Here is a 24847-nt window from a genome sequence, read left to right on the forward strand (position 1 = left end):
AAACAAGATGGACACTTACATGTAATTATTGTTGATGTTACTTGCTGAGCTGGTTTGCGAGTTTGTGTGTGAGAGAAAGAGGAAGGGAGGCAGGGAGAGGGAGGGGAAAAAAGGAAAGAGGAAGGAAGGAGGGAAGGAAAAGAGGTCAGTTCAAAGACTAATGATGACAGTGTTATGAGTCAAGATTATAGATAAACTAAATTTGTGCAAGATATTTTTTGTACAGTTTTTCTGTGTATTCCTGCCACCTCTTCTTAATATCTTCTGCTTCTGTTAGGTCCATACCATTTCTGTCCTTTATTGAGCTCATGTAAAGATGTAAAGATGGCTCAATAAAGGACGGAAATGGTATGGACCTAACAGAAGCAGAAGATATTAAGAAGAGGTGGCAGGAATACACAGAAAAACTATACAAAAAAGGTCTTCACGACCAAGATAATCACGATGGTGTGATCACTCACCTAGAGCCAGACAATCCTGGAATGTGAAGTCAAGTGGGCCTTAGAAAGCATCACTACAAACAAAGCTAGTGGAGGTGATGGAATTCCAGTTGAGCTATTTCAAATCCTGAAAGATGATGCTGTGAAAGTGCTACACTCAATATGCCAGCAAATTTGGAAAACTCAGCAGTGGCCACAGGACTGGAAAATCCCAAAGAAAGGCAATGCCAAAGAATGCTCAAACTACCACACAATTGCACTCATCTCACATGCTAGTAAAGTAATGCTCAAAATTCTCCAAGCCAGGCTTCAGCAATACATGAACTGTGAACTTCCAGATGTTCAAGCTGGTTTCAGAAAAGGCAGAGGAACCAGAGATCAAATTGCCAACATCCGCTGGATCATGGAAAAAGCAAGAGAATTCCAGAAAAACATCTATTTCTGCTTTATTGACTATGCCAAAGCCTTTGACTGTGTGGATCACAATAAACTGTGGAAAATTCTGAAAAAGATAGGAATACCAGACCACCTGACCTGCCTCTTGAGAAACCTATATGCAGGTCAGGAAGCAACAGTTAGAACTGGACATGGAACAACAGACTGGTTCCACCTAGGAAAAGGAGTATGTCAAGGCTGTATATTGTCACCCTGCTTATTTAACTTCTATGCAGAGTACATCATGAGAAACGCTGGGCTGGAGGAAGCACAAGCTGGAATCAAGATTGCCGGGAGAAATATCAATAACCTCAGATATGCAGATGACACCACCCTTATGGCAGAAGGGGAAGAGGAACTAAAGAGCCTCTTGATGAAAGTGAAAGTGGAGAGTGAAAAAGTTGGCTTAAAGCTCAACATTCAGAAAACGAAGATCATGGCATCTGGTCCCATCACCTCATGGGAAACAGATAGGGAGACAGTGGAAACAGTGTCAGACTTTATTTTTCTGGGCTCCAAAATCACTGCAGATGGTGACTGCAGCCATGAAATTAAAAGACGCTTACTCCTCGGAAGGAAAGTTATGACCAACCTAGATAGCATATTCAAAAGCAGAGACATCACTTTGCCAACAAAGGTCTGTCTAGTCAAGGCTATGGTTTTTCCAGTGGTCATGTATGGATGTGAGAGTTGGACTGTGAAGAAGGCTGAGCGCCAAAGAATTGATGCTTTTGAACTGTGGTGTTGGAGAAGACTCTTGAGAGTCCCTTGGACTGCAAGGAGATCCAACTAGTCCATTCTGAAGGAGATCAGCCCTGGGATTTCTTTGGAAGGAATGATGCTAAAGCTGAAACTCCAGTACTTTGGCCACCTCATACGAAGAGTTGACTCATTGGAAAAGACCCTGATGCTGGGAGAGATAGGGGGCAGGAGGAGAAGGGGATGACAGAGGATGAGATGGCTGGATGGCATCACTGACTTGATGGACGTGAGTCTGAGTGCACTCTGGGAGTTGGTGATGAACAGGGAGGCCTGGCGTGCTGCGATTCATGGGGTTGCAAAGAGTTGGACACGACTGAGAGACTGAACTGAACTGAACTGAAATTTGTGCAACTGGGTGTGCAGTTAAGAAGAGGAGGAGGAGAAGAAAGAGACACCTAAGCAACCTTCGTATCAGGGAAGGCTTTCTAAAATAAGGTACCCCTAAGTTGAGCATTGAAGAGCGTTCTAGGATTTATTCAGATGAAGGAGGCATGAAGAGGCTTTTCAAGGAAAGTCAACATGCAATGATAAAAGGCCAGAGAGTTGGGCTACAGGTTGCTGATTCTTCAGGTTCCCTGATGCTGAGAAAGATTGAAGTCAGGAGAAGAAGTGGGTGACAGAGGATGAGATGGTTGGATGGCATCACTGACTTAATAGACATGAGTTTGAGCAAACTCTGGGAGATAGTGAAGGACTGGAGTGCTGCAGTCCATGGGGTCACAAAGAGCTGGACATGACTTAGCAGCTTACAGGTTGCTAAGGATAATTGCTGAGCAGAATGGGAAATGCTAAGGAACTGTGTGTGTAAGAAACAAGACTAGGGAACTATGTAGGTCCAACAACTTCAACCATATGGACGGGGTAGGACCTAGGAAACTGATTGGGTCAGGGCACTCCATTCTCTAGGTATGGAGCCTTTCTCAATCTGTCTGACCAGCAAGACTATCACAGCAACAGTAACCTTGGAGATCTGAATAAAGGTATAGCCAGGCACACAATCCAAAAAATCTTATATCAGATCTTAAGGCTCTGAGTCTCTGGCCACATGCAGGGTGATGATTGATTCTGTGATGATTGATTCAGGGCTAGTTGATTCTGTGCCAGTCCTGAAAGCTAAGATGGGAGCACAAATGTGCCTTTAAGAGGTGGAGAGAGGAACTTACAAATCAGCACCATGGACAGAAGACTCAGCCATTCCTGTCTTCTCAAGGTTCAGAGCAAGCCAGGGGAACCTAGCTGGAATCTTTTGTTTTGTTTTGGCCGTTCGAGGTCTTTCTTGCTGTACAGGCTTTTCCCCACTTGCAGAGAGTGGGGGTTACTCGCTACTTGCCGTGCCTGAATTTCTCACTGCAGTGGCTTCTCTCATGAAACACAGGCTTTAGGGCACATAGGCTTCAGTAGTTGCAGCTCCCCAGCTCTAGAACACAGGCTCAGTAGTTGTTGCACACGGGCTTAGTTGCTCTGTGGCATGTGGAATCTTCCCAGACCAGGTATCAAACCCATGTCTCCTGCACTGGCAGGCAGATTCTTTACCACTGAACCACCAGAGAAGCCCCCTGTTGGAAACTTTGGCAGACAAATCTTTGAGCTCCAAGAGCCCAAGGATAGAGAAATCCCAGATCAGGAGACCATCAGTCCTGATCTAGCCTGACTGGATGACCTCATGATTGCTTTTGCCTCCTCCCTGACCTTCCCTGGTGGCTCAGGCAGAAAAAATCCATCTGCAATGCAGGAGACTCAGTTCAGTCCCTGGGTTGGGAAGATCCCCTAGAGAAGAGAATGGCTACCCATTCCAGTCTTCTTGTCTGGAGAATCCCATGGACAGAGGAGCCTGGTAGACTATGGGGTCTCAAAAGTGTGCAACACGACTGAGTGACTAAGCGTGAATGCACACCCTGGTCTTCCTACCTAAAGTCTGACCTCTTCCTAACCTCTGTTTCAATCCCATAGTGCTACCAGAGGAATCTTTCTATGACTTGAATCTGATTGTGACTCTGTCTTTTAAGATTGATATCCCCATCCTGGCATTTAAGACCCTTCAACACTTCCCCTGCCCATATGTCTGACATTATTGGTCTCCTCTCTTTTCTAACACATTTGCTCCTAACACAATTTTCCCTCCTATTTCTCAGATGAACCCCCTAATTCCCACAAGTGCTAAATATTGGAGGATCCACAGGGTTCAGTCTTTGGAACTTCTCTTCTATTTCCACTCATCCCATTAGTCATCTCATCCAATCTTGTGGCTTTAAATACATCTCTAACCTAGACTTCATATTCATGGACCTACCTACTTGATAACCCCACTTGGGTATCCAATAGACATCTCAGACTTATCATGTCTCTAACAAAATTGTTGGGAAGAAGGATGTTGAATAATATCCTCTGAATTGAGAAGGAAGTTTAAGGCTGAAAAATGCAGCAAGCAACTTCAAAAGGTGCAACAATTAAATCTATTGTGGGTAACTTACATACAGGCAGGACGGTGTGGACCACAGTCCAGACATTGATAGCTATGCTCCACGCCATACTGTGGAGGGAGTACAGGAAGATTTAAAGGAGCCAAAGCTAAAAACAGAATCTGACTATCAAGTGGGAAGCATGTTAGCACCAAGGGAAACTGGGCATTTTTCATCTCCCCCAGGGATCTCATGACCATTAACCATCTGCATCAGCAAAAGGCATTCTTCCAGTTTTCATATGAGACGAAGGCAAGGGTAAAAGTTGACAGAGAATATATATGGCTTGTGCAATTCCTTATGAGTAGGTTAAAGCTCAGTCATGCAGAAAGAGCAGGGGGTAGACTTCAGGCCTAAGATGAAGCTGATAAGATGGAGTCAGTGTGGTTCAGCCACACAAAACACTTTGTCTCATCCTCCTACCAGCTTCCCCACCATAGTAACCAGCAGCCCTGTTATCCAGTTGCCCAGACCTTAACTTCTTTCTTCCATGCCCTATATCCAGTTCATCAGGAAATTCAGTCACCTCTACCTTTAAAATGTGTCCATAAACCAACCACTTCTTACCACTTGGTCCAGATCACCATCATCTCTGTATTACAGCAGTAGCCTCTAGACTGCTTTTCTGCTTCTGCCCTTTCCCCTTTTATCCTGTTCTGAATATTCAAGCCAGAGTGACATTATTAAAACATTAAGTGGGATCATATAAGCCCCCTTATCAAAATCTTCTAATAGCTCCCTAACTGACTTAGAATGAAATCCATAATCTCTTTGCATCAAACATTCTTCTACAGCCATACAAGTATCCTCACTGCTCCTCAAATGTGCAAACATGCTCCCACCTTGAGGAAAGTTTTAGAATCAAATATTGTAAATCTTACAACTTTGTTCTTCCTCAAAAAAAATTTTTTACTATTATAGGTTTTTGCATTTTTATATATATTTTAGGATCAGCTTGTCAATTTTTATCCAAAAAAAAAAAGGCTGCTGGTATTTTTGCTTATGGCTGCACTGAATCTATAGACGAACTTAGGAATGACTGACATCGTAACAATGTTGTCTTTCAATCCATGAACATGAAACGTTTATTTATTTAGATCTTACTTTGGTCTCAGCAGTATTATGTAGTTTTAGTGTACCGATTTTACACATCATTTGCTGAACTTATCCATAAATATTCCATGTTTTTAAGTCATTGTAAATGGTTCTAAGTTTTTATTTCCCAGTTGTTCAGTTCTAGGATACAAAAATACAAATAACTTTTGCACACTGACCTTTTACCTTGTGATTTTGCTAAATTAATATATTAGTTCTAATAGCTCTTTTATAGATTCTTTAGGACTTTTTACTTATATGATTATATTATCTTATCTGTATATAAAGACAGTTTACTTCTTCATATCTAAATATGTGACCTTTTTTCTTTTTTACTGTGGCGGTGATTAGGACCTCAGTACAGTGTTGAACAGAAGTAATGAGAGCAGACATCCCTGTCCTGTTCTTAATGTGAAAGTATTCTCTTTCAGCATTAAGTATGATATTAGCTGTAGAATGTTCATAGATGCTCTTTACCACATTTTACTCTTAATTTTAATAGAGCTTTTCTCATAAATAGATGGTGAATGTTACCAATGCTCTTTTTTGTATATATTGTGATAAATTATGTTTTTCTCCTTTATTTTACAAGATGGTGACTTTCAAACATTCAACTAATCCTGCATTTCTAAGATGAACCCCACTTGGTCATGATATACACTTTTTATTTGGAGTTGGTTATGATTTGGTAACATTTGTTAAATGTTTTTGTATATTTTCATAAGAGAAAGACAGTTAATTTTCTTTGTACTGTCTTGTTTTCCTTCTCTCAAGGATAATAGTTCTGCGCTAATGGTTGTCCAATGCCTAAAAAGTTCTTCCATATATTTGTACAGTTTTCTAGTTATTTATGGGCTTCCCCCCATGAGGCAGCAGTAAAGAATCCATCTGTAATTCAGGAGACTCAGGAGATGCAGGTGTGATCCCTGGGCAGGGAAGATCCCCTGGAGGAGGAAATGGCATCCCACTCCAGTATTCTTGCCTGAAAAATTCTCTCCAGGACAGAGAAGCCTGGTGAGCTAGTTTGTGGGGTCACAAAAAGTTGGACATGACTGAGTGTGCACACACGTACACGACTAGTTAGATATGCAGGACAGAAAGTCCAGCACAATTTTAATAACGTACAGAAGCTAAAATTCCTCTCCCTTGGATCTTTTTATTCAATTTTCACTTCAAAAGCTGTAATCACTACAACAATACTCTTCCTTTACTGCTTCCTTTTTCTCCTTAGTACTCATTATCCAACACAATGTATATTTATCACCTTATTTGTGAATTTTTTCCTTCATTAGAATGTAAGTTCCATGCAGGCATGGATTTCTGTGTGTTTTGTTCCTTGCTATAACTCCAGCACAAAGAATAGGGCTTAGAATACATTAAGTGTTCAATAAATATATGCTGGATGGATGGATGGATGGATGATTGAATGGATGAAAGCTTACTTCATTTCAAAACCTTTCCCTAATGCCATCCCTACCCTTTCTGCATCTTGTATCATTCTGCTGATCACATCTTTACTGTTCATCTTTATTGTTCTCTGTCTCTGTCTGTTGATCTGTCTCTCTCTCACACACACACACACTCACACACCAGAAGGTCTTACACAGCAGGAGTATGATCTTGTCTATCTTGTGTTTCCCCATCTCCTGACACAGGAGAGTTACCATTTGTGGTAACAAGAGAAATTGTCCCCATTTAAGAGGTGCAGTCAAGGAGATCCAACCAGTCCATCCTAAAGGAGATCAGTCCTGGGTGTTCATTGGAAGGATTGATGCTAAAGCTAAAACTCCAGTACTTTGGCCACCTCATGAGAAGAGTTGACTCATTGGAAAAGACTCTGATGCTGGGAGGGATTGAAGGCAGGATGAGAAGGGGACGACAGAGGATGAGATGGCTGGATGGCATCACCGACTCGATGGACGTGAGTTTGAGTGAACTCCTGGAGTTGGTGATGGACTGGGAGGCCTGGCGTGCTGTAGTCCATGGGGTCGCAAAGAGTCGGACACGACTGAGCTACTGAACTGAACTGAACTGAACTGAAGAGGTGCAGTTCTGCAGGAAAGCTGCAGAGGGCAGCATGAGGCAATATATGTCTATTGTCTCCTAGTGCCAGTCTTCTCGGTAAGTAGACTGGTCTCAGATGGAGCTGAACTGTAGTCTTAGGCTGATTTAGACATACAAAGCCAGTGCTATTCCCTTACAAAAGAACTCAGGATGGCCCAGACAGCCTCTCCGTGTTGTCCCCCACTCCCACACCTTGCTGATTCGGCATCACCTGTCATTTACTCCTTCATCCACCGCCAGCATTGGAGGGAGCACACACACATACACACACACATACACATACACACACACACATACACACACACACATACACATACACACACACACACACACACAGCCCTTTCTCAGTTAGAAGAGCCTTCCCATCACGATCCCATCACCTCCTTTCCCAGCCTGCACTAAGTCCCCTGCTCCAAATAGGTATCTCAGAGGTCTGTTTCCCAGTCTCCTTGTCCACTCAATGCATTTAACAGTTCCCTTGAAGCCCTCTAATGCCCACCATTTAAATTTAATCCTCAGGCACTCCCAGGAGGTGCACATAGTTAGTTCCAGTTTACAGATGAAAAAACAGACTCAGAGAGGAAAAGGAACTCATCTAAGATCACACACTCAGTAGGTGAAGAGGCTGAGACTCAAACCCGTACAATACTGTACCCAGCCTCAGGGCTCCCTTCTGGTCCAGCTACAAGTCTGTTTCCAGCTCAAGCCCCTGGAAAGGCGGGCAAGAGCTGGTGGTCTGAAGGCCATTGTCCATTCTTTCTTCCCAGGATTATTGTTCTCATCCTAAAATAAACTCAATCATTCCAGGCTTTCTTTTTGTCCCCCAATATAAACCCTGGGGACCACTGCCTGCTTCCTGGGAACTCTGGCAGTGCAGAACCTGGATATTACTGGTGTATTCCAGGGCCACACACAGGACTTGGCATGTGGAAGTAGCTTCCTTAGGGCAGGACTGTTGGATGGATGAGTAGATGGATGGAATGAATGGGTGGGATCACCAAAATGAAGAACAATGCCTAGAAATTCTTCCAATAGCTCTCTTCTGCTCTTCCAATACTTTAATTCAGCAAACACTGCCCAAGGTCCTTCCAGCACTGGACGCTGTTCTGGGTGCTAAGATAATCAGTAGATGGGGAAACTGAGGCTACTACACAGACAAGGGAACAAAGCTTGCAGCATCTCAGAGGAGACTGTGCCTAGAATAGAAGGATCCCGGTGGGGGCAGCCCTTATCCCTGTCCACAGTGATGCTGGGAACCAGTGCTGCTTCCTGCTGCTGGGGACCCACTGGGGGAAAATCATTGTTTAGCAAGAGAGCTTGGCCCCTCTCTTACCACCCAGTCCTTCCTCTTCCCATTGTCTTTCAGGTGCCGGATGCAGCTGCCCGCACAGCAGTGAAAAGAATGGGGAAGGGGCTGGGAAAGCAGATGAAGCCATCCCAGGAGAAGTAAGATGCTTCAGCTGGTGGTCCCTTTCCAGATGAGCTGCAGACAAAGGCCCAGGCAACAGGTCCGCCCCCATGGCGCCAGGCACCAGGTGCAGAACTCAGGCTTCCAAGGCTCAGATCCAGATTCAAGTCCCAGTTTCTGCCACTGATGTGCTGTGTCCCTGGGCAAGCCTCTTGCAATCCCTGGACATTCATTTTCTTCTCAGTTAGAGCAAGGATAAGATGCTTACCTTGGGAGGACTAATTTATCACAGTGATGATTAACACCAAAAATGCCTAATATATGAATATTTTTAAATGTTCATTTCTCTTCCTTCCCTACAACTTTAACCATAGAAAAACACCAAGAAAAATGATGGCAAAGCAGATTCTTACCTGAGTATTTTTAAATGTTCATTCCTGTTCCTTCCCTCCAACTCTAACCAACAAGAAAAATGATGGCAAAGGGAATTCTTGTAGCAGATGGAAGCAGCATTTTCTATTAGGTAAATGAAGATTAATTACCCAATGGGTCACCATGAAAATTATACTTAATAAATCTATAATAAATCACATTGAATAAGTAATAATCACATTAATGGAACAGGTACATTTATTGAGCATTTACTATGACTCAGGCACATTGCTTCTTCACACAGCTACTCTGTGAGTTACATATTATCAGGGTCAGTTTCACAAGTATGTGACACAGAACCCCCAACTCAGAAGGGTGTGAATTAACTGGGGCTTAATGCTCTGTGGTTACCATCTTGGAATTCTTAATCATTTTATTTTTGAATTTGTGTTTTGAAAGTGAAGTCTGATGGAGCAATGGAGCCTACATTGGGGACTTGGAGGCTCTGTTCACACGTAGTCCTGCCTTGCCCCACCTTCCTCTCCCCTTCCCCAGGATAGGTTCTCAGCTGCCTGTTCCCCTGTGCCATCTCATCCTTGGCCTGGGTACAGACACAGGGAGGGCTGGGTTGGGGTGCCTGAGGAAGGGCCCCTCACCCCTGTGAGTGTCCCCATGCCCAAGGAAGCACAGGGCTAAACTAGTGAGCAATGAACAGCATGACAAGCTAGGTAAGAAATCATGAGAGAAAGGGGAAAAAAAGCTTTTTTCCTGATTTTTGAACAAGGGAGCTTGCATTTCCATTTGCACTGACCCCCACAAATTACATGACTAGTCCTAGGTACTATTATTACCACCACTTCACAAAAGTGGAGACTCAGAGAGGCTCAGTCATTTGCCCAAGGTCATACAGCTGCCAACTGGCAGAGCTCAGATGTGGACTTAGAGCCCAAAGAAGAGAAGATTATGAGATCTTAAAGAGCTTCAGCCTAGGAATCAGAAGTCCTGGATCACATTTCTGATCATTGGCCCTGAGCCAGTTTGCCACACTCTCTGCCTCAGTTTTCCCAAGTGAAAGCATTCTGTAGAGTCTTCTAAGATAGCAAAGCATCTCAAGATGTGACTTCGCCATTCACACAAAATGGGATTTTGAGCTCTGGGAACTCAACTTTGCTTACCCTCCGCACATTGTTGTAGGAGAATTCAGCGGGTATCAACTCACCCTATATAAACACTATGATGTTGCTCCCTTCCCAAAAAAGCATGAAGCAGAAAGCTGGGCAGGGAATATGCTTATTCCCATTGTACACACAGAAAAGCTAGAATACCAGAACTGGAAACTCCAGTTCAGTTCAGTTCAGTTCAGTCACTCAGTCGTGTCTGACTCTTTGTGACCCCATGAACTGCAGCATGCCAGGCCTCCCTGTCCATCACCAACTCCCAGAGTTTACTCAAACTCATGTCCATTGAGTCAGTGATGCCATCCAACAATCTCATCCTCTATTGTCCCCTTCTCCTCCTGTCCTCAATCTTTCCCAGCATCAGGGTCTTTTCCAATGTGTCAGTTCTTCTCATCAGGTGACCAAAGGATTGTTTCAGCTTCAGCATCAGTCCTTCCACTGAGTATTCAGGAGTGATCTCCTTTAGGATGGACTGGTTTGATCTCCTTGCAGTCCAAGGGACTCTCAAGAGTCTTTTCCAACACCACAGTTCAAAAGCATCAATTCTTCCGCACTCAGCTTTCTTTATAGTCCAACTCTCACATCCATCCATGACTACTGGAAAAACCATAGCTTTGACTAGATGGATCTTTGTCAGCAAAGTAATGTCTCTGCTTTTTAATATGCTGTCTAGGTTGTTCATAACTTTTTTCCCAAGGAGCAAGTGTCTTTTAATTTCATGGCTGCAGTCACCATCTGCAGTGATTTTGAAGCCCCCCCCCCCACTCCCGCCAAAAAAAAAGCCTGTCACTGTTTCCACTGTTTCCCCATCTATTTGCCATAAAGTGATGGGGCCAGATGCCATGATCTTAGTTTTCTTAAGGCTGAGTTTTAAGCCAACTTTTTAACCCTCCTCTTTCACTTTCATCAAGAAGCTCTTTAGTTCTTCACTTTCTTCCATAAGGGTGGTGTCATCTGCATGTCTGGGGTTATTGATATTTCTCTCGGCAATCTTGATTCCAGCTTGCACTTCATCCAGCCCAGCATTTCTCATGATGTACTCTGCACATAAGTTAATAAGTTAAATAAGGGTCACTTGGGAAAGTTACCTACCCAAGATCTTAGTGCATTCCAAACAAGTTTTGAATGGGTAACAGGGCTGCACAGACACAGAATCATAATGTGAACATCCCCAAATGAACAGATGGGTCACAACCTTGAGAGGTCCTGGTGTGGAAGGCACGTGGCTCCTTAGTGCAGGAGCCCTTGCTCTGAGAGGGTTGGCTTAATTTCTGGCCTTGAGGGTCCAGGTTTGAGGGAGAAAGCTAAAGAGTGCCAAGAGCTCCTGAGAGAAGATAGACACCTGGCCAGTAGTTTTCAAAGTCTCAGTATTTCATGGGATGTTTGCCCAACACCGAAAGTCATGTTATCTAAAGAGCAATAGACAAAAAGGTGGACAGTGGGACTGAATCACAGATCCTCCTCCAACCTCCCCACCCATGACTGGTCCACTGCATGAGAGGGCAGGGCCTGGCTGACCAGATGTCATTGCAGCTGGGTGAAACAGCTTTGGCCCCGCCTCACTCCCTTGGGTTCCTCAGCCCCAGGTTCCCTTGGTGTATATGTAACATTTACAACACAGGAGGGCCATGGGAAGGGCCATCCTGAGCCAGTCACTCCTTGCTGCTGCTACTGCTGCTAAGTCGCTTCAGTCGTGTCTGACTCTGTGCGACCCCATAGACGGCAGCCCAACAGGCTCCCCCATCCCTGGGACTCTCCAGGCAAGAACACTGGAGTGGGTTGCCATTTCCTTCTCCAATGCATGAAAGGAAAAGTGAAAGTGAAGTCACTCAGTCGTGTCCGACTCTTAGCGACCCCATGGACTGCAGCCTACCAGGCTCCTGCGTCCATGAGATTTTCCAGACAGGAGTACTGGAGTGGGGTGCCATTGCCTTCTCCGAGTCACTCCTTATGCCTGGGCTTCTCGTGACCACAGCACGTGTTTGGGAAATGGTTCTAGAAGTCGAGACCTTTTCCTGTGCAGTACCACACCTTCAAGGAGATGCTAGTGCAGAGCTGTCCAACAAAACTTTCTATAACGATGAAAATGTACTGTTCTGTTGCTGCCCAATAGCCACTAACCACATATGATTATGGAGCACAGTGGCCAGTGACTCTGGGGAACTAATTTAAACTTTTAATTTTAATTAAGCAAAATGTAAATTTAAATTGTCATAGGTGGCTAGTGACTACTGACTACCATATTGGGTAGCACAGCTCTAGAAACAAAAGGAAACGAAAAACCAAAATAACTGCATCACGTTTGGGGGGCATCAAAAGCACTTTCACAAGTATCTTCTCATGTGTCTGTCCTATGAAATAGACGTTAATCCTCACTTTGCAGAGAGGAAAACTGAAGCTCAGATTTAAATGGCTTCCATGTTGACAGAGCTAGTAAATATTCTAAATGATTTCATCCCAGATCTCTTGATTCCAAACCTCCACTCATACCTCTATATAACTCTGCCCACCTACATAGATGTCATATATATATCGGATCTTCTACCTCTGGACTTGACACATAAAGATAAATAAGAAACAGGCCCAGACTTTGGGTGGGTATCCCTAGACAAAGGCAGTGTGATTGACACAGTAAGAAGTGTCAATATATAAAAAATTACTTTAGGGCTATACTTTAGGATATAAAAATTACTTTAGGGCTTCCTGGTGGCTCAGTGGTAAAGAATCTGCCTGCCAGTACAGAAAACATGGGTTCAACCCCAGATCCAGGAAGATCTCACATGCCACGGAGCAACTAAGCCCTGTGCAACAACTATCGAGCCCGTGCTCTAGAGCCCGGGAGCCACAACTAGTAAGTCCACGTGCCACAACTACAGAAACTGCAACAAGAGAAGCCTGCGTACCACAACCAGAGAGTAGCCCCTGCTCACCACACTTAGAGAAAGGCCTGCATAGCAACAAAAAACCCAGGACAGCCAAAATAAATTTTAAAATTGTATTTAAAAAATTACTTTAAATGACTTTTTTCCGAGTAGTTCAAAGCACTTTGCTTTAAATACTATCTACATGGGAGACTCTAAGATTTATATTTCAGGACCCAACCTCTACCCAGAATTCCAAATAGATGTACCAAACAGTCCATCTGAGTACTGAATTGGCTTCTCAAGTTTGCTGCAAATCTGCTCTTTCCTATCTCAGTAAACAGCAATTCCTTTGTTCCAGCTGTTCCAACCTGACTCTGGAGTCATCTATGACTCCTTGTTTTGCACACACCTGCTCTGTAAACCATCAGCAAATATTGTTAGCTCTATGGTCAAGAAGCATCCAGAATGCTCACCATCTCCACTATTGCCATCATATTTACTTGTCCTTTTCTCTCCTAATTCTCTTTTCCACACAGTAGCTAGAGTGATCTTTAAAAAAAAATCTAAGCCAGAGCTTAAAGCACCAATGGTTTCCCAAAGTCCTCACAGTAGTCCCTCACGCCCTACAAGATCTGCTCCTGATGCTTGTCTGACCTCATTTCTTATAGCTCTCCTCTGGCTCTTCAAGGGAGAAGGAAATGGCAACTCACTCCAGTCTTCTTGCCTGGAGAATCCTGTGGACAGAGGAGCCTGGTGGGCTGCCGCCTATGGGGTCACACAGAGTTGGACACGACTGAAGCGACTTAGCAGCAGCAGCGGCTGGCTCTTCAGGTCCAGCCACACCACGTTTTCCATGTCACTCCTTCCTTGGGATCATTGCACAACTCATTCCCTCACTGCCTACCAATCTCTAACCAAAGGTTCCCTTATCGCAGAGGCACTCCCCGTCCCTTTATCATGTTTCCGTTTTCCCCATCATATTTATCACCTCCTTCCACTCAAGTATAAACTGCAGGAACAGGGTTGGCGGATAAAACACAGGACGTCCAGTTAAAATTGAACTTCAAATAAAATAACTTTTAATTATGAAGATGTCCCAGACGTTACATGAGATATACTTACATTTTTTTAAAAAATCGTTGTTTATCTGAAATTTAAACTTTTCTAAGTGTCCTGTATTTTTATTCCCTAAATCGGGCAACCCTACCCTGGAAGGCTATTTTGTTTATTGCCGTATCCTCAGCGGTAGAACTGTTTCTGACACATGGTAATCAATAAATATTTACAGAATGAATGAATGAATGTGTTCAACCCGGTCATTAACCTGTAACACGCCTAAACCTTTAATAAACAGCTGGAGAGTCAGAGGGTTGGCACCCCTAAACTGGGCTAGTCACAACTGGGGGCCCATGCGGTGATGAACTTCCCAAGCAAATTCATCCAGCTGGGTGCTTTGCCTGGCTCATCCCTGCTCCTCTGGAAACAACACACGGCCCCGAACAGGTGAGAGACAGGTCCCCTGGCACCCTCCTGGGGGCGGAGCCTCCTCGACAGGGGAGACTGCCAGCGCCGGAGCCTGCGCCTTTTAACGCCCCGCCGCCCCCACCCTTGCGTGACGTCATGGAACAGCCGGCCAATGGGAGCGCGCCTTACTGGCAGGCGGTGCCGGCGGCCGCTGCCAAAGGGGAAGTGAGCTGGGGCTGAAGCGATGGCTCGGGTCTGGTGCCTGCGGCCACAGCCGCCGCCGCCACCAGCGACTTGGGAGCAGCTGCGGCCGCAGCCGGAGCGGGGGCCGGAGTCGCGGCTGGAGTGGAGGCGGCGCGTGTGAGTTGCCGAGAGTCGTCCGTACCGGAACACCTCAAACTCGGCGGGAGCGCTTCAGGTGGGCTGAGCCGCGGTCACCCCTCCTCACCGCGCCCCCAGGCCCGGACAGCAGGGCTGGGGTCTTCCCAGGCGCGGGACTGGCTCCTCTCAGGCCGAATCCTCCAGGCTGGGCTCTGGGTCTTCCTTGGCCTCTGACCCCCTTCAAACTCGGGACGGAGGCCGGAGGACGGTGATCTTCTCGGACTCGGGCATTTTCTCTGTCAGGGTTGTAGTGGCTGGGAGCCCCCTCCTGCTGCCATCTAGGGAGAGACCAGCGCGTTCCCACCGTCTTGCTTTGCATCTCCCCGTGTGTTCCCATTCAAGAACCAAGTTTCTTGTTTTTTTCTTCATTGGAAATCCTGCCCCGGAAGTCCGAAACACCTATCTGTGTGTCCTTTCCAGCTCCTGGAGTACCTTTAGAAATACTGTCTGCTGACCAGGGTTCAGAATCTCTTATTCTTGACTTGACTTTTTATCCTGAGAGACAAAAGTTGCTCCTCTCCCCAGTACCCTCTTAAGTAACTGGCACTCCATGCATAGGCCTTTACCCATTTGGATCACCAGCTCCCTGGCCATCTCTATGTGACTTGCCCCATTCATCTGAGTTCCAGTTTCCTCTGGAGTCCAATCTCCAGCCCCTAGCGTATCTGGTCAGTCCCACCCCTGGGTGGGAGTGACCAGAGGGCTCTGGCCCAGGATTCCTCACCCTGGAAGGCAGCTCCAAGGCAGGGAGAGAATTGGGTGTCGGGTACGAACCTGGCAGCTCAGGAGTGGGTGCTCCACTTACCCCACACAAGAAGATGAAAAAGCGCAAAGAGCTCAATGCATTGATCGGCTTGGCTGGGGACAGCCGGAGAAAGAAACCCAAGAAAGGCTCAGGCCACCGCCTGCTTCGCACGGAGCCTCCTGACTCAGACTCCGAGTCCAGCTCAGAAGAGGAAGAGGAATTTGGTGTAGCTGGAAATCGCTCTCGCTTTGTCAAGTGAGTAAAGTGCTGAGGCTGGGATGGAAAAGGCATTTCCTTGCACTACCAAGGGGGCGAAGGAAAGGAGAGGAGGGGAGTTCTTAGGAAGAAGAAAGTGTATAGTCCCCGGAAGGCACAAGGAAGGAAAAATGTCAGGGAGAAGATGGGTTCAGGTTCTGAATGAAGTATAAGTTAGAGATCTGTCTCTAAGTGTACAAAGAGCTCTGAATCTAGGGTGGAAATGTGGACTTGGGGATTGTGCCAAGAGCCCGGTGAGAGTAGCAAAGAGGCTAAGAATAGGGACATAGGGAGAGAGAAATTTGAGAGACAAGGTCTTGTTAAATTTAGGAGACACAGGGACCTTACGACTGCAGGGTTTTTTATTTGTTTGTTGATGGGTCTGAATCTGGTAATGGGGGAATATGATGAAGGACATTCTGTAAAAACTATGAACCTTGAGAGAAATGGAGGGTGGGAGACAGAAAGAAAAGGCAGCTTTTTTCAAACCACTTTTAGTTGGTAACACCCTCCAGTACTGAGCACAAGTGAAAGTGTTATTCATTCAGTGGTGTCCGACTCTTTGTGACTCTGTCGACTGTAGCGTGCCAGGCTCCTCTGTCCATAGGATTCTCCAGGGAAGAATATTGGAGCGGATTGCCATGCCCTCCTCTAGTAAACACAAAGACATTGGGAATTGAGGGTTAGGGTAGGAAGGGGGTGAAGGGAATCTTTAAAGTGCCCTTGGACTCTCTTAAGGAGCACATTAAAAGAGTATGCTGCTGAGGATGTGAAAGCAAGATCTAGGCTGAAGCTTAGGATGCTAAAAGAGATCAAATCCTTTGAGATTTGTTTGTTTGGAATGTCTTTGTCCTTTTATATTAAAGGGAGAGATTGGTTTCTAATGAGCTTTGCCAGGTGAAGTAATTCAGGGCAATCCTGGGCTTCAGCTGTGAAGATCTGATGAAGTGAAATAGTTAACTGGAACAGTTACCCTGTTGGTTTAGTTTAGACCTTGAGTGCTGGTTGACATTTGATGTGAAATCTAACTCCTTCCTATGTTTCCTTCCTTCTGAACCAATCAGCTGGAGTGTATGAGGTGTCCACTTTAACCTGCTGTTCTAGTTTTTTTCATTCCATTTTCAATAAAGCTTACTCAAAAGTTTATAAAGTTTCAATAAAGTGAAACAGGGTCCTCTTGAATGACTATATATTTGAGAGAGAGAACTAGATAGATAAGTGAATTCAGTACAGTAATAAATGGCAGAGAAAACTCTGATCTTGACACTTCCCTAACCTGAGTCAGTTTCCAAAGACCTGAATTAATGATGATGGCTGTGAGCTGCAGTGCCCACAGGTGCTTCCTGTAACTCAGAAACTCCCTCATTTCATGAGAAGTTTGTCCCCAATAGATGAACTCTTCCTGGATCATATTATCTTGACATATTCAACCTGCTGTTCAGATTTAAGTGTGTTACCCTATGTTCCCTGGTAAATGGGTTGGTTATTCATTAGAGATGCTAATTGCATGCCCACACATGTGCTATTTGGAATCAAACTATATTCATAATCCCTTTCATACTCCTGGTTGAATTTGTTCTTATGATCAGGGGAGACTATTTACGATGCTGCAGGATCTGTTATCCCCTCTGTGCGTTTGTCATCCTTGCCGCCTGTGTTGTGGCCTGCGTTGGCCTGGTGTGGATGCAAGTCGCTCTGAAGGAGGATCTGGATTCCCTCAAGGAAAAGTTCCGAACAAGTAAGTGGTCACCCTTTTCAAAATATAATTTTGGACTCTTTGCCAGGTTCTAGGACAAAGTGAACCACACTGAAATTAAGATTTTTGCTCACTCTGATGAAGCAATTACATGTTCCTTTCAGCATTTTTTAAATTCTTTCTTAGCTATTGGCTTGAATGCAATGTTTATTTTTAAATGCACAAACAAAACACAGCACTTATGCATCATTGAGACAAATAGCATCTGAAATAATGGCATTGCAGTTGGTGTTTATAGCATAGAAGGGAAGGGCCGAGATCCAGGATTCTAGAACCTTGGTTAACTTCCACCTGTTGCCACTTCATGTTTCCCAACTATAAAGTGGCAGTAGCAACACTAGGCTATTTCCTTCCTCTTCACAGGGCCATTTGAGAAAGAATGTGGGCGTGTCTATCAGACAATATCCTCCTTAAGAAAAACCTAGAGAAGCCTAGTACTGAGCAGTAATAATAATACCCAGCGTGTGTGGCGTGCTTACTGTGTCCTGAGTCACAAATAAATATTTGTCTCATGAGTCAGTGTCTCTTAAGAAACTTTTGAAGTTGAAGAGTTTTATATATTCTAAATTGTTAAGTTGTATTTTGTATCCAACGTCCTTTTTCTGAGAGATGTGCTTACATGGCAGCTTCAACCTATTTTAGCCTAAAGATCTTTAGCAACACTGAGATCTTTGGTTCTAGGTTACAAGGGTTAATTTTCTAAGCTAATAAAAATCTTAAAACAATAACAGCAAATTACAAAAATGGAAAGAAAGTTATACCCAAAAGATACTTTACTCAGTCTTTGTTTTAACTAACAAATAATGCATAGCTATAATTACAACCTGAATTTTATTATAAGTAATAAAATCAGTTTGTTTGCTTTTTTTAATTTCTAAGCTAAGGAACCAGTTTCAGGTTAATCACAAAATCGCAAATACCCTAACTTTAGCAGCTTTAACATTCCAGCAAACTGACCACTAGGCTTTCTCAATAAAGAAACCTGTCCCTAGAACTAGAATTAGAGTTGTTTCCTTACTTCCTAGAAGTAAGCCCTAGGTGATCACAGCATCCTAGCTTTCCTTCACCCCAGTTTCTCTTTGTTGCCTGCCATTAGTTAAGTTCCAAACTTAACCTGCTGCTGCTGCTAAGTCACTTCAGTCGTGTCCGACTCTGTGCGACCCCATAGACGGCAGCCCACCAGGCTCCCCCGTCCCTGGGATTCTCCAGGCAAGAACACTGGAGTGGGTTGCCATTTCCTTCTCCAGTGCATGAAAGTGAAAAGTGAAAGTCAAGCCCCTCAGTTGTGTCTGACTCTTCATGACCCCATGGAATGTAGCCTACCAGGCTCCTCCGCCCATGGGATTTTCCAGGCAAGAGTACTAGAGTAGGGTGCCATTGCCTTCTCCGGAAAACTTAACCTAGGGACAGCTAATCCTTAATGTATTAATGACGTTCCTAGTGATGTTGCTTAAAAAAATATATTGAAGTATTAACTTTAGTTTTCTTCTGAGCTTCTGATTCAGGGAATGGGATTGGATAGGCCACAATTCTCTGCCAGAATCATCCTGATTTCTGTGTTATAAATTGGTGGGATCAGAGTACAGTATAAGAAAGGATAAGCTTTGTATTCTAGTTATTTTTCCCTTCTTAATTTTGTACTTAGCAGTATTACATGGTGTTTTTCTTGGTAAGTGATAATCATGACTTGGAAAGGAGGTTCTGAGAAGCAGTGTTTTAACTATAAATAGCCACTGACGACACCTGTCTATGCTGACATCTCTCCGTAACTGGTTGGGCCTCCTACGTTTGTACTGCAGCTTGTTTGGGTCACATATTTGTTATTGTTGTTGTTCAGTCACTAAGTCACGTCTGACTCTTTGGGTCACGTAAAGCAATTATTTATTTATACATTTCAAAACATTGCTCAGTTCTGCCTTCCAGGGATTTATTTCTCTGACTGCTCTGTGCCTGTGTTTTCAGGACATCAGTGTAACATGTACCTTAACCGAGCTTTTTATTCTCAGGAAATTTCTTTGTTTAGAAAGGCATGTTTGAAGTGTGTACATACAATAGACCTAACAAGCAACGAATATGTTTTGAGCACTTGTTAATACCAATTCCTGGAAATACTCTGTTCAGGAGATGCCAGGAGTTGTGCCCTGGACTGTGAGACCTGCTTTCTACCACTGAGCAGCATTCCCCTGGGACCCTGGCTATACTTGCCAGCCAGCTGAATGAAGCAGATTTGGAATTGTCAGTCCAGCTGCTCTGTGGGCTTTGGTTTGCTGCAATAGATATGCTAGCACCTATACTATCTAAAGCAGAACTTCTGAGAGAGAATAGACGTGGGGCCTGGGGCTCTATAAGTCAGTCTGTAGGCTGAACCTTAGTGGACCACTTGGCAAGAGGCTTTTTGGGAAAACCATTCTCTTAGCTAAATGACCTTAGTCTTGTTAAACTGACATAATCTTTCTTTGAATTATGTTGCTACTTTAAATATATTTCAATAAGTTTATTTCTTGTTTTTCAAGAGGATACTGGTAATAAGACTACCTGCTGGTCTGGCTTAAATATCTTTTTAAAAAATTCAGAGCACCTTGTCATTTATTTCATTATCTTCCAAGACACTTGTGAAAAAAGGAGGCAGGATTGCGGAGATATCTGGAGCAGAAAGCAGAGCAGATAGGCTAGGTATTTTTTCCTTGAGGCCAATGAGTAATTTGATCCTTAAGCTAAAAGTGCTCCTGGCCTTGAAACTCTTCACTCAGTTTTCTTTTTCTAGAATCAGGTTCTCCAGAAGACCTCCTCAGTTATTCTACGGAAGATTCTATTCCCAGCCATTCCAGTCTTATCACTCAAAGCTAGACAGAGGGGAAAGAATTTGGAAGAGAAGAACAGTATTGATAAGTCAAACATGTCTGTTTCTGGTCATACAGAGTAGCAGTTTGGTCATTTCATGCAGAACTTAAAAATGGTCTAATGCTAATAAGGGTGCTAGGATGTAAGCATCTGTGACAGCTGATGTGTTCTAGGAAGAGTGCTGGTCCTTTCTAGCACTTTCCTTTCCAAACTTTCTAGAATCAGAAAGTTTGACTGTTGAATCCTGACTTGCTTATTATAAGCTACGAAACACAGACAAGTCACTTATTCTTTCTGAGCCTACATTTTCCCATCCATAAAACATAAAGATAAATTTGTGCTACAAAAGCACTTTGGGCATTCCTGTGTCATAACATCTGTCACACTCTATAGTAATTCTGGGCTGATGCCTTGTTCCCCACCAGACTGAGAATTTCAGGTTGTTTTATATGCACTAGTGCCAGGTACATGGCTGGGCACATAGTAGGGGCTCAATTACAAGATGAGTAATTACATAAAAGTATCTTGTAAACTGTAAAGACGCACAAATCTAAAATATTACTATTGGCATTATGTGTTGTATCTAAATGTGCAGAAATCTAAATTTCCTCTTCTTAAAGATCAGGAAAAGAGTTAACTAAGTTCTTTTGAGTCGGATTAAACTAAATTTTAAATGAGTTGCTTCCATGTTGAAAGAACATGAGTTAGTAATCGTAAGTTTTTTTATTATTAATCGTAAGTTTGGTTACTGTATTTCATTCCGTGTATGTAATCAGAGTGCCTTTATTTGTCTTTTCTCTCCTAAAAATCCCCGAATCAGATAATATAATCCCTTCTTGGCTCACACAGTCCTCAGGATTTAAACCGTTTGCAGGGCTTGTCAGATTTATATGTTTATTAGTTAATAATTTTAATCCAAGTTACTTACTTGTCTTATTTCCTTTTCTACTTAATTCATATAGATTGCAGGAAAGAGAGAGACTTTCCCAGCCTTGGAGTGTTTTACCGTGTGAGAATGGCAGATATGTGTGGGATAAGCTTTTCTTTATAACCTAACTGAATTCAAAATTCAGTTGGGTGCTAAGTGCTACGTTAATTTAGACTGACTGGTAAAATATTCCTACTAAATGAGATGAATGTATTCCTGCAAACTGTGTGTAAATCAAATGTTACATTAAAAGCACTTAGCCAAGGCTACTATTTATAAAGAACTCCTTCACATATTTTTGAAAAGTGAATAAAAATGTCTAATTTCTTTCAATAATTCTAAATTTTCAGATAGTGGGTTTGTTTACAGTGAGGATACCACCACCACCCCCTGATTTTTGGGGGACTTTTGTTTTATTTGTTGAGTTTTCCTTGTTTAACTTAATTAGGATAATATTAACTCCATTTTATACCCTATAATCATTTCACTGGACAAGCATTTAAATGCTTCCTTGTACCTGGGACTGTGCTGGTCCCTGGGAATACATGACTAAATAAGACCTGATCCCTGCCCTCAGGCAGCTCTCTTCAGCCTGATGGAGGAGACAGATAAGTAAATAATAACAGCACAGCATGTTCAGTGCTCAGTAGAGTTGGGAGTTGTAAAGAAGTACCAGTGGCCTCAGGTGGGGGCCAGCTATCTGTGCTGAATCTTGAAAGGAATCAACTAGGCTAAGGTGGAGGAAATGAAGGGGCAAAAGTCAGCTAGGCAGAGAGGCTAGGGTGTGCAGTCACTGAGGCTTAAAGAGGTTGGTGTGTCAGGAAAATCAATTTAGCTGGAAAGTAGACCGAAGTGTAGCTAAGGTGATGAGAAATATGGTTGAGAGGTAAGCAAAGGCCAGATTTATCCAGTCATTAATACTTCCTGAGTGCCTGAAGTGTGCCGGGTGTATTCTCAATGCCAACCTACAGAAAAAAAAAAAAATTGAGAACTTAAGATTTTAGTAAATAGTTTTATATCTGTCCCTTTATGCCAGTTTTTTATTTTAAAAAGAGCACGTGGTAACTAATCAAGCAGTCTGTGGCTTTGAAAGAAAGACATAGGTTTTATTCTGGCGGACCAGCCATTATCAATATTTTATTTTCCATGAAAATAAAGAATACTCTAAAGAATGAAGAGAAAGCACTCTTTCAGGCCTCTGCCTTCAGGCTGGCAAATCTCTAAACCACCCAGAAGATGCTGTTTCTCAAAAGAAAGGCCAAATTCACCTAACATTTTTCTTTATCTTCTATCTCACTTTGAGCTTTTGGGTTGATTTAAGATTTAAGAAAGCACTGTTTGCTGTTTATGAAAAAGATTTAAAATCTTAGTTGTCAAAGCAGCACTTGAAAGGTAATAAGAACCTATCTTGCATTTGACCAATTTGAGGTAGAAAAAATAAATTTAATCATTTAGAGATATAACTTAGGCTGTCACCTTGAGCATTAAGGGAGTAAAGTTTATAAATCTTTGTTGACCAATCAGAAAGTTTCTTAACTGAGCAGGTCAATACTTAACATTTATTTATCACTTATTGTACGCCTGGCCAGCTGTGTTTAGTGCTTTACAGCCTTCTTTCACTTAAAATATTTTCGCAGGATGGTTAGAATTATCACTGTATTACACATGAAGAAAGTGAGCTCAAAGAATTTGAATAATTTGCTCAAGATCCGAGTTGCAATTCAAGTCTAACTGTTTCTGCTGATGTTTGTTATCATTTTTAGCCACCTGGCTTTAAAAAAGTTGTACTGCCAGTAGTGAGATAGCCCCAGTTAAATAAAGCTTTAGTGTTAAAGATACACATTTACAGAAATAAAAAGAAAAGTGGAGTTGATAAATAAGATTTGTCATTATCCTCCCAGAATTAACTTTCATTAATCTGGCTTCTTTCCTGCTATATGATCATTTTTTCATCTTGGAGCCATGAGGAAAATTTATGGCTATTTATGATTGTTCTTATGTTTGCTTTTAGTGGAATCTAATCAGAAAAGCTCATTCCAAGAAATTCCCAAACTTAATGAAGAACTACTCAGCAAACAAAAACAACTTGAGAAGATTGAATCTGGAGAGCTCGGGTTGAACAAAGTCTGGATAAACATCACAGAAATGAATAAGCAGGTAGTAAAAGTGTGATTGTCTTTCTGTATAAGCTGTGAATATTTAATTTTGTCTGTCTAGTATGTATCAGTAAGTGTAGGGAACTCCCTTCAGATTGTTTTACTTTTTGAAATGGTGCTTTGCATATTGTGATCCCAACACATTAAAGTCAGTTAAAATAGATAATAGTTATGCATTTACCAAATAGTTAAAATGTTAACCCTTTCTACAGAGGAGCAGAGTTTTTACCAAGTAGAGCAGCTTAGAAGGAGTTAGAAATTCATGAATCAGTTTTTCCTAAGGAGCAGAGTAGATATTAAATTTAAGAATGTATTGTCTAACCACCACCCCCCCCAAGAAAATTGGATAACTGGTTTTTATTAGGTCATGAGAGCTTATTTTGCTTAATAGAATTTGAGTAATTTGCTCAAGATCACAGTAAGGTACTGAGTTGCAATTCAAGTCTAACTCTAAGAACTTACAGACAGCCTTAGGGTGCAGTGCTATTTGCCACACTGGAAACTTATCAGCAGCTAATGATAATTATTATTCTAGGTTAAATATCTTGACCAGGCAAGTAGGCTTAGAGCCAAAACTTTTCTAGTCCCTAAATTGGCCAGATCTCACTTTGATGCCGAAAGAGGGACTGCCAGAGGAAAAGAGGGTATTCAGAGGATGTTGATGGAGCATCTTATGTGAATAAGGTGTGGCAGCTGCAACTTGGTGGCTCTAGCCCTTGTTCTCAGTTTGTGTGCTTTAGTTAAGAAAGACATGCATTGACTGAAAAGAAAACTCAAGTGCCAAGAGAATGGTCCCCACACAAAGTCCTTAAAAATAGCTTTGTCATTCCTGTTGTGGCTAAGAGGATGTTCTGTTCTTCAGAATGGAGTCACAAAGTTCAGAATCAGGGCAGAGAGCACTGTGCTAGAATCAAGTGCTTGCCAATGTTTTTGAAGCTACCCACTCCTTTCAGCAGTAGTTTGGGAGTAGCGCAGGCCAGCACTTGTGACCAGAGGTCAATGGCCTAGGGCAGTGGCTTTTAGACTTTTGCCTGGAACCTACAGTAAGATATATTTTCCATAATTATGCAGTAAACACATACATGTGTGTGTGCACGCACACATTCACACACTTGGTCACGTCCAACTCTTTGTGACCCCATGGACTGTGGCCCACCAGGCTCCTCTGAAAATGGGATTTCCCTGGCAAGAATACTGAATGGGTTGCCATTTCCTTCTCCAGGGTATCTTCCCTACCCAGAGAT

The 24847-nt window shown here is 43.1% G+C and overlaps 1 protein-coding gene across 2 annotated transcripts in view; it reads left to right on the top strand.

Annotated features, from left to right (window-relative positions):
- The first annotated feature begins 14735 nt into the window (after positions 1-14735).
- The window catches only part of EFCAB14 (EF-hand calcium binding domain 14), a 36226-nt gene continuing 26114 nt past the window's right edge, over positions 14736-24847 (top strand). The window contains exons 1-3 of one of the 2 annotated variants that reach the window (XM_025288801.2): positions 14736-15922; positions 17512-17660; positions 23459-23604. In XM_025288801.2, the coding sequence (XP_025144586.2) occupies positions 15741-15922; positions 17512-17660; positions 23459-23604 (477 nt within the window). In that variant the 5' untranslated portion in view covers positions 14736-15740. The remainder of the gene's footprint in view (positions 15923-17511; positions 17661-23458; positions 23605-24847) is intronic. The other variant, XM_006052513.3, reaches the window with a different exon arrangement.

Source organism: Bubalus bubalis, chromosome 6 (assembly GCF_019923935.1).
Source record: "Bubalus bubalis isolate 160015118507 breed Murrah chromosome 6, NDDB_SH_1, whole genome shotgun sequence".
Taxonomy (NCBI): domain Eukaryota; kingdom Metazoa; phylum Chordata; class Mammalia; order Artiodactyla; family Bovidae; genus Bubalus; species Bubalus bubalis.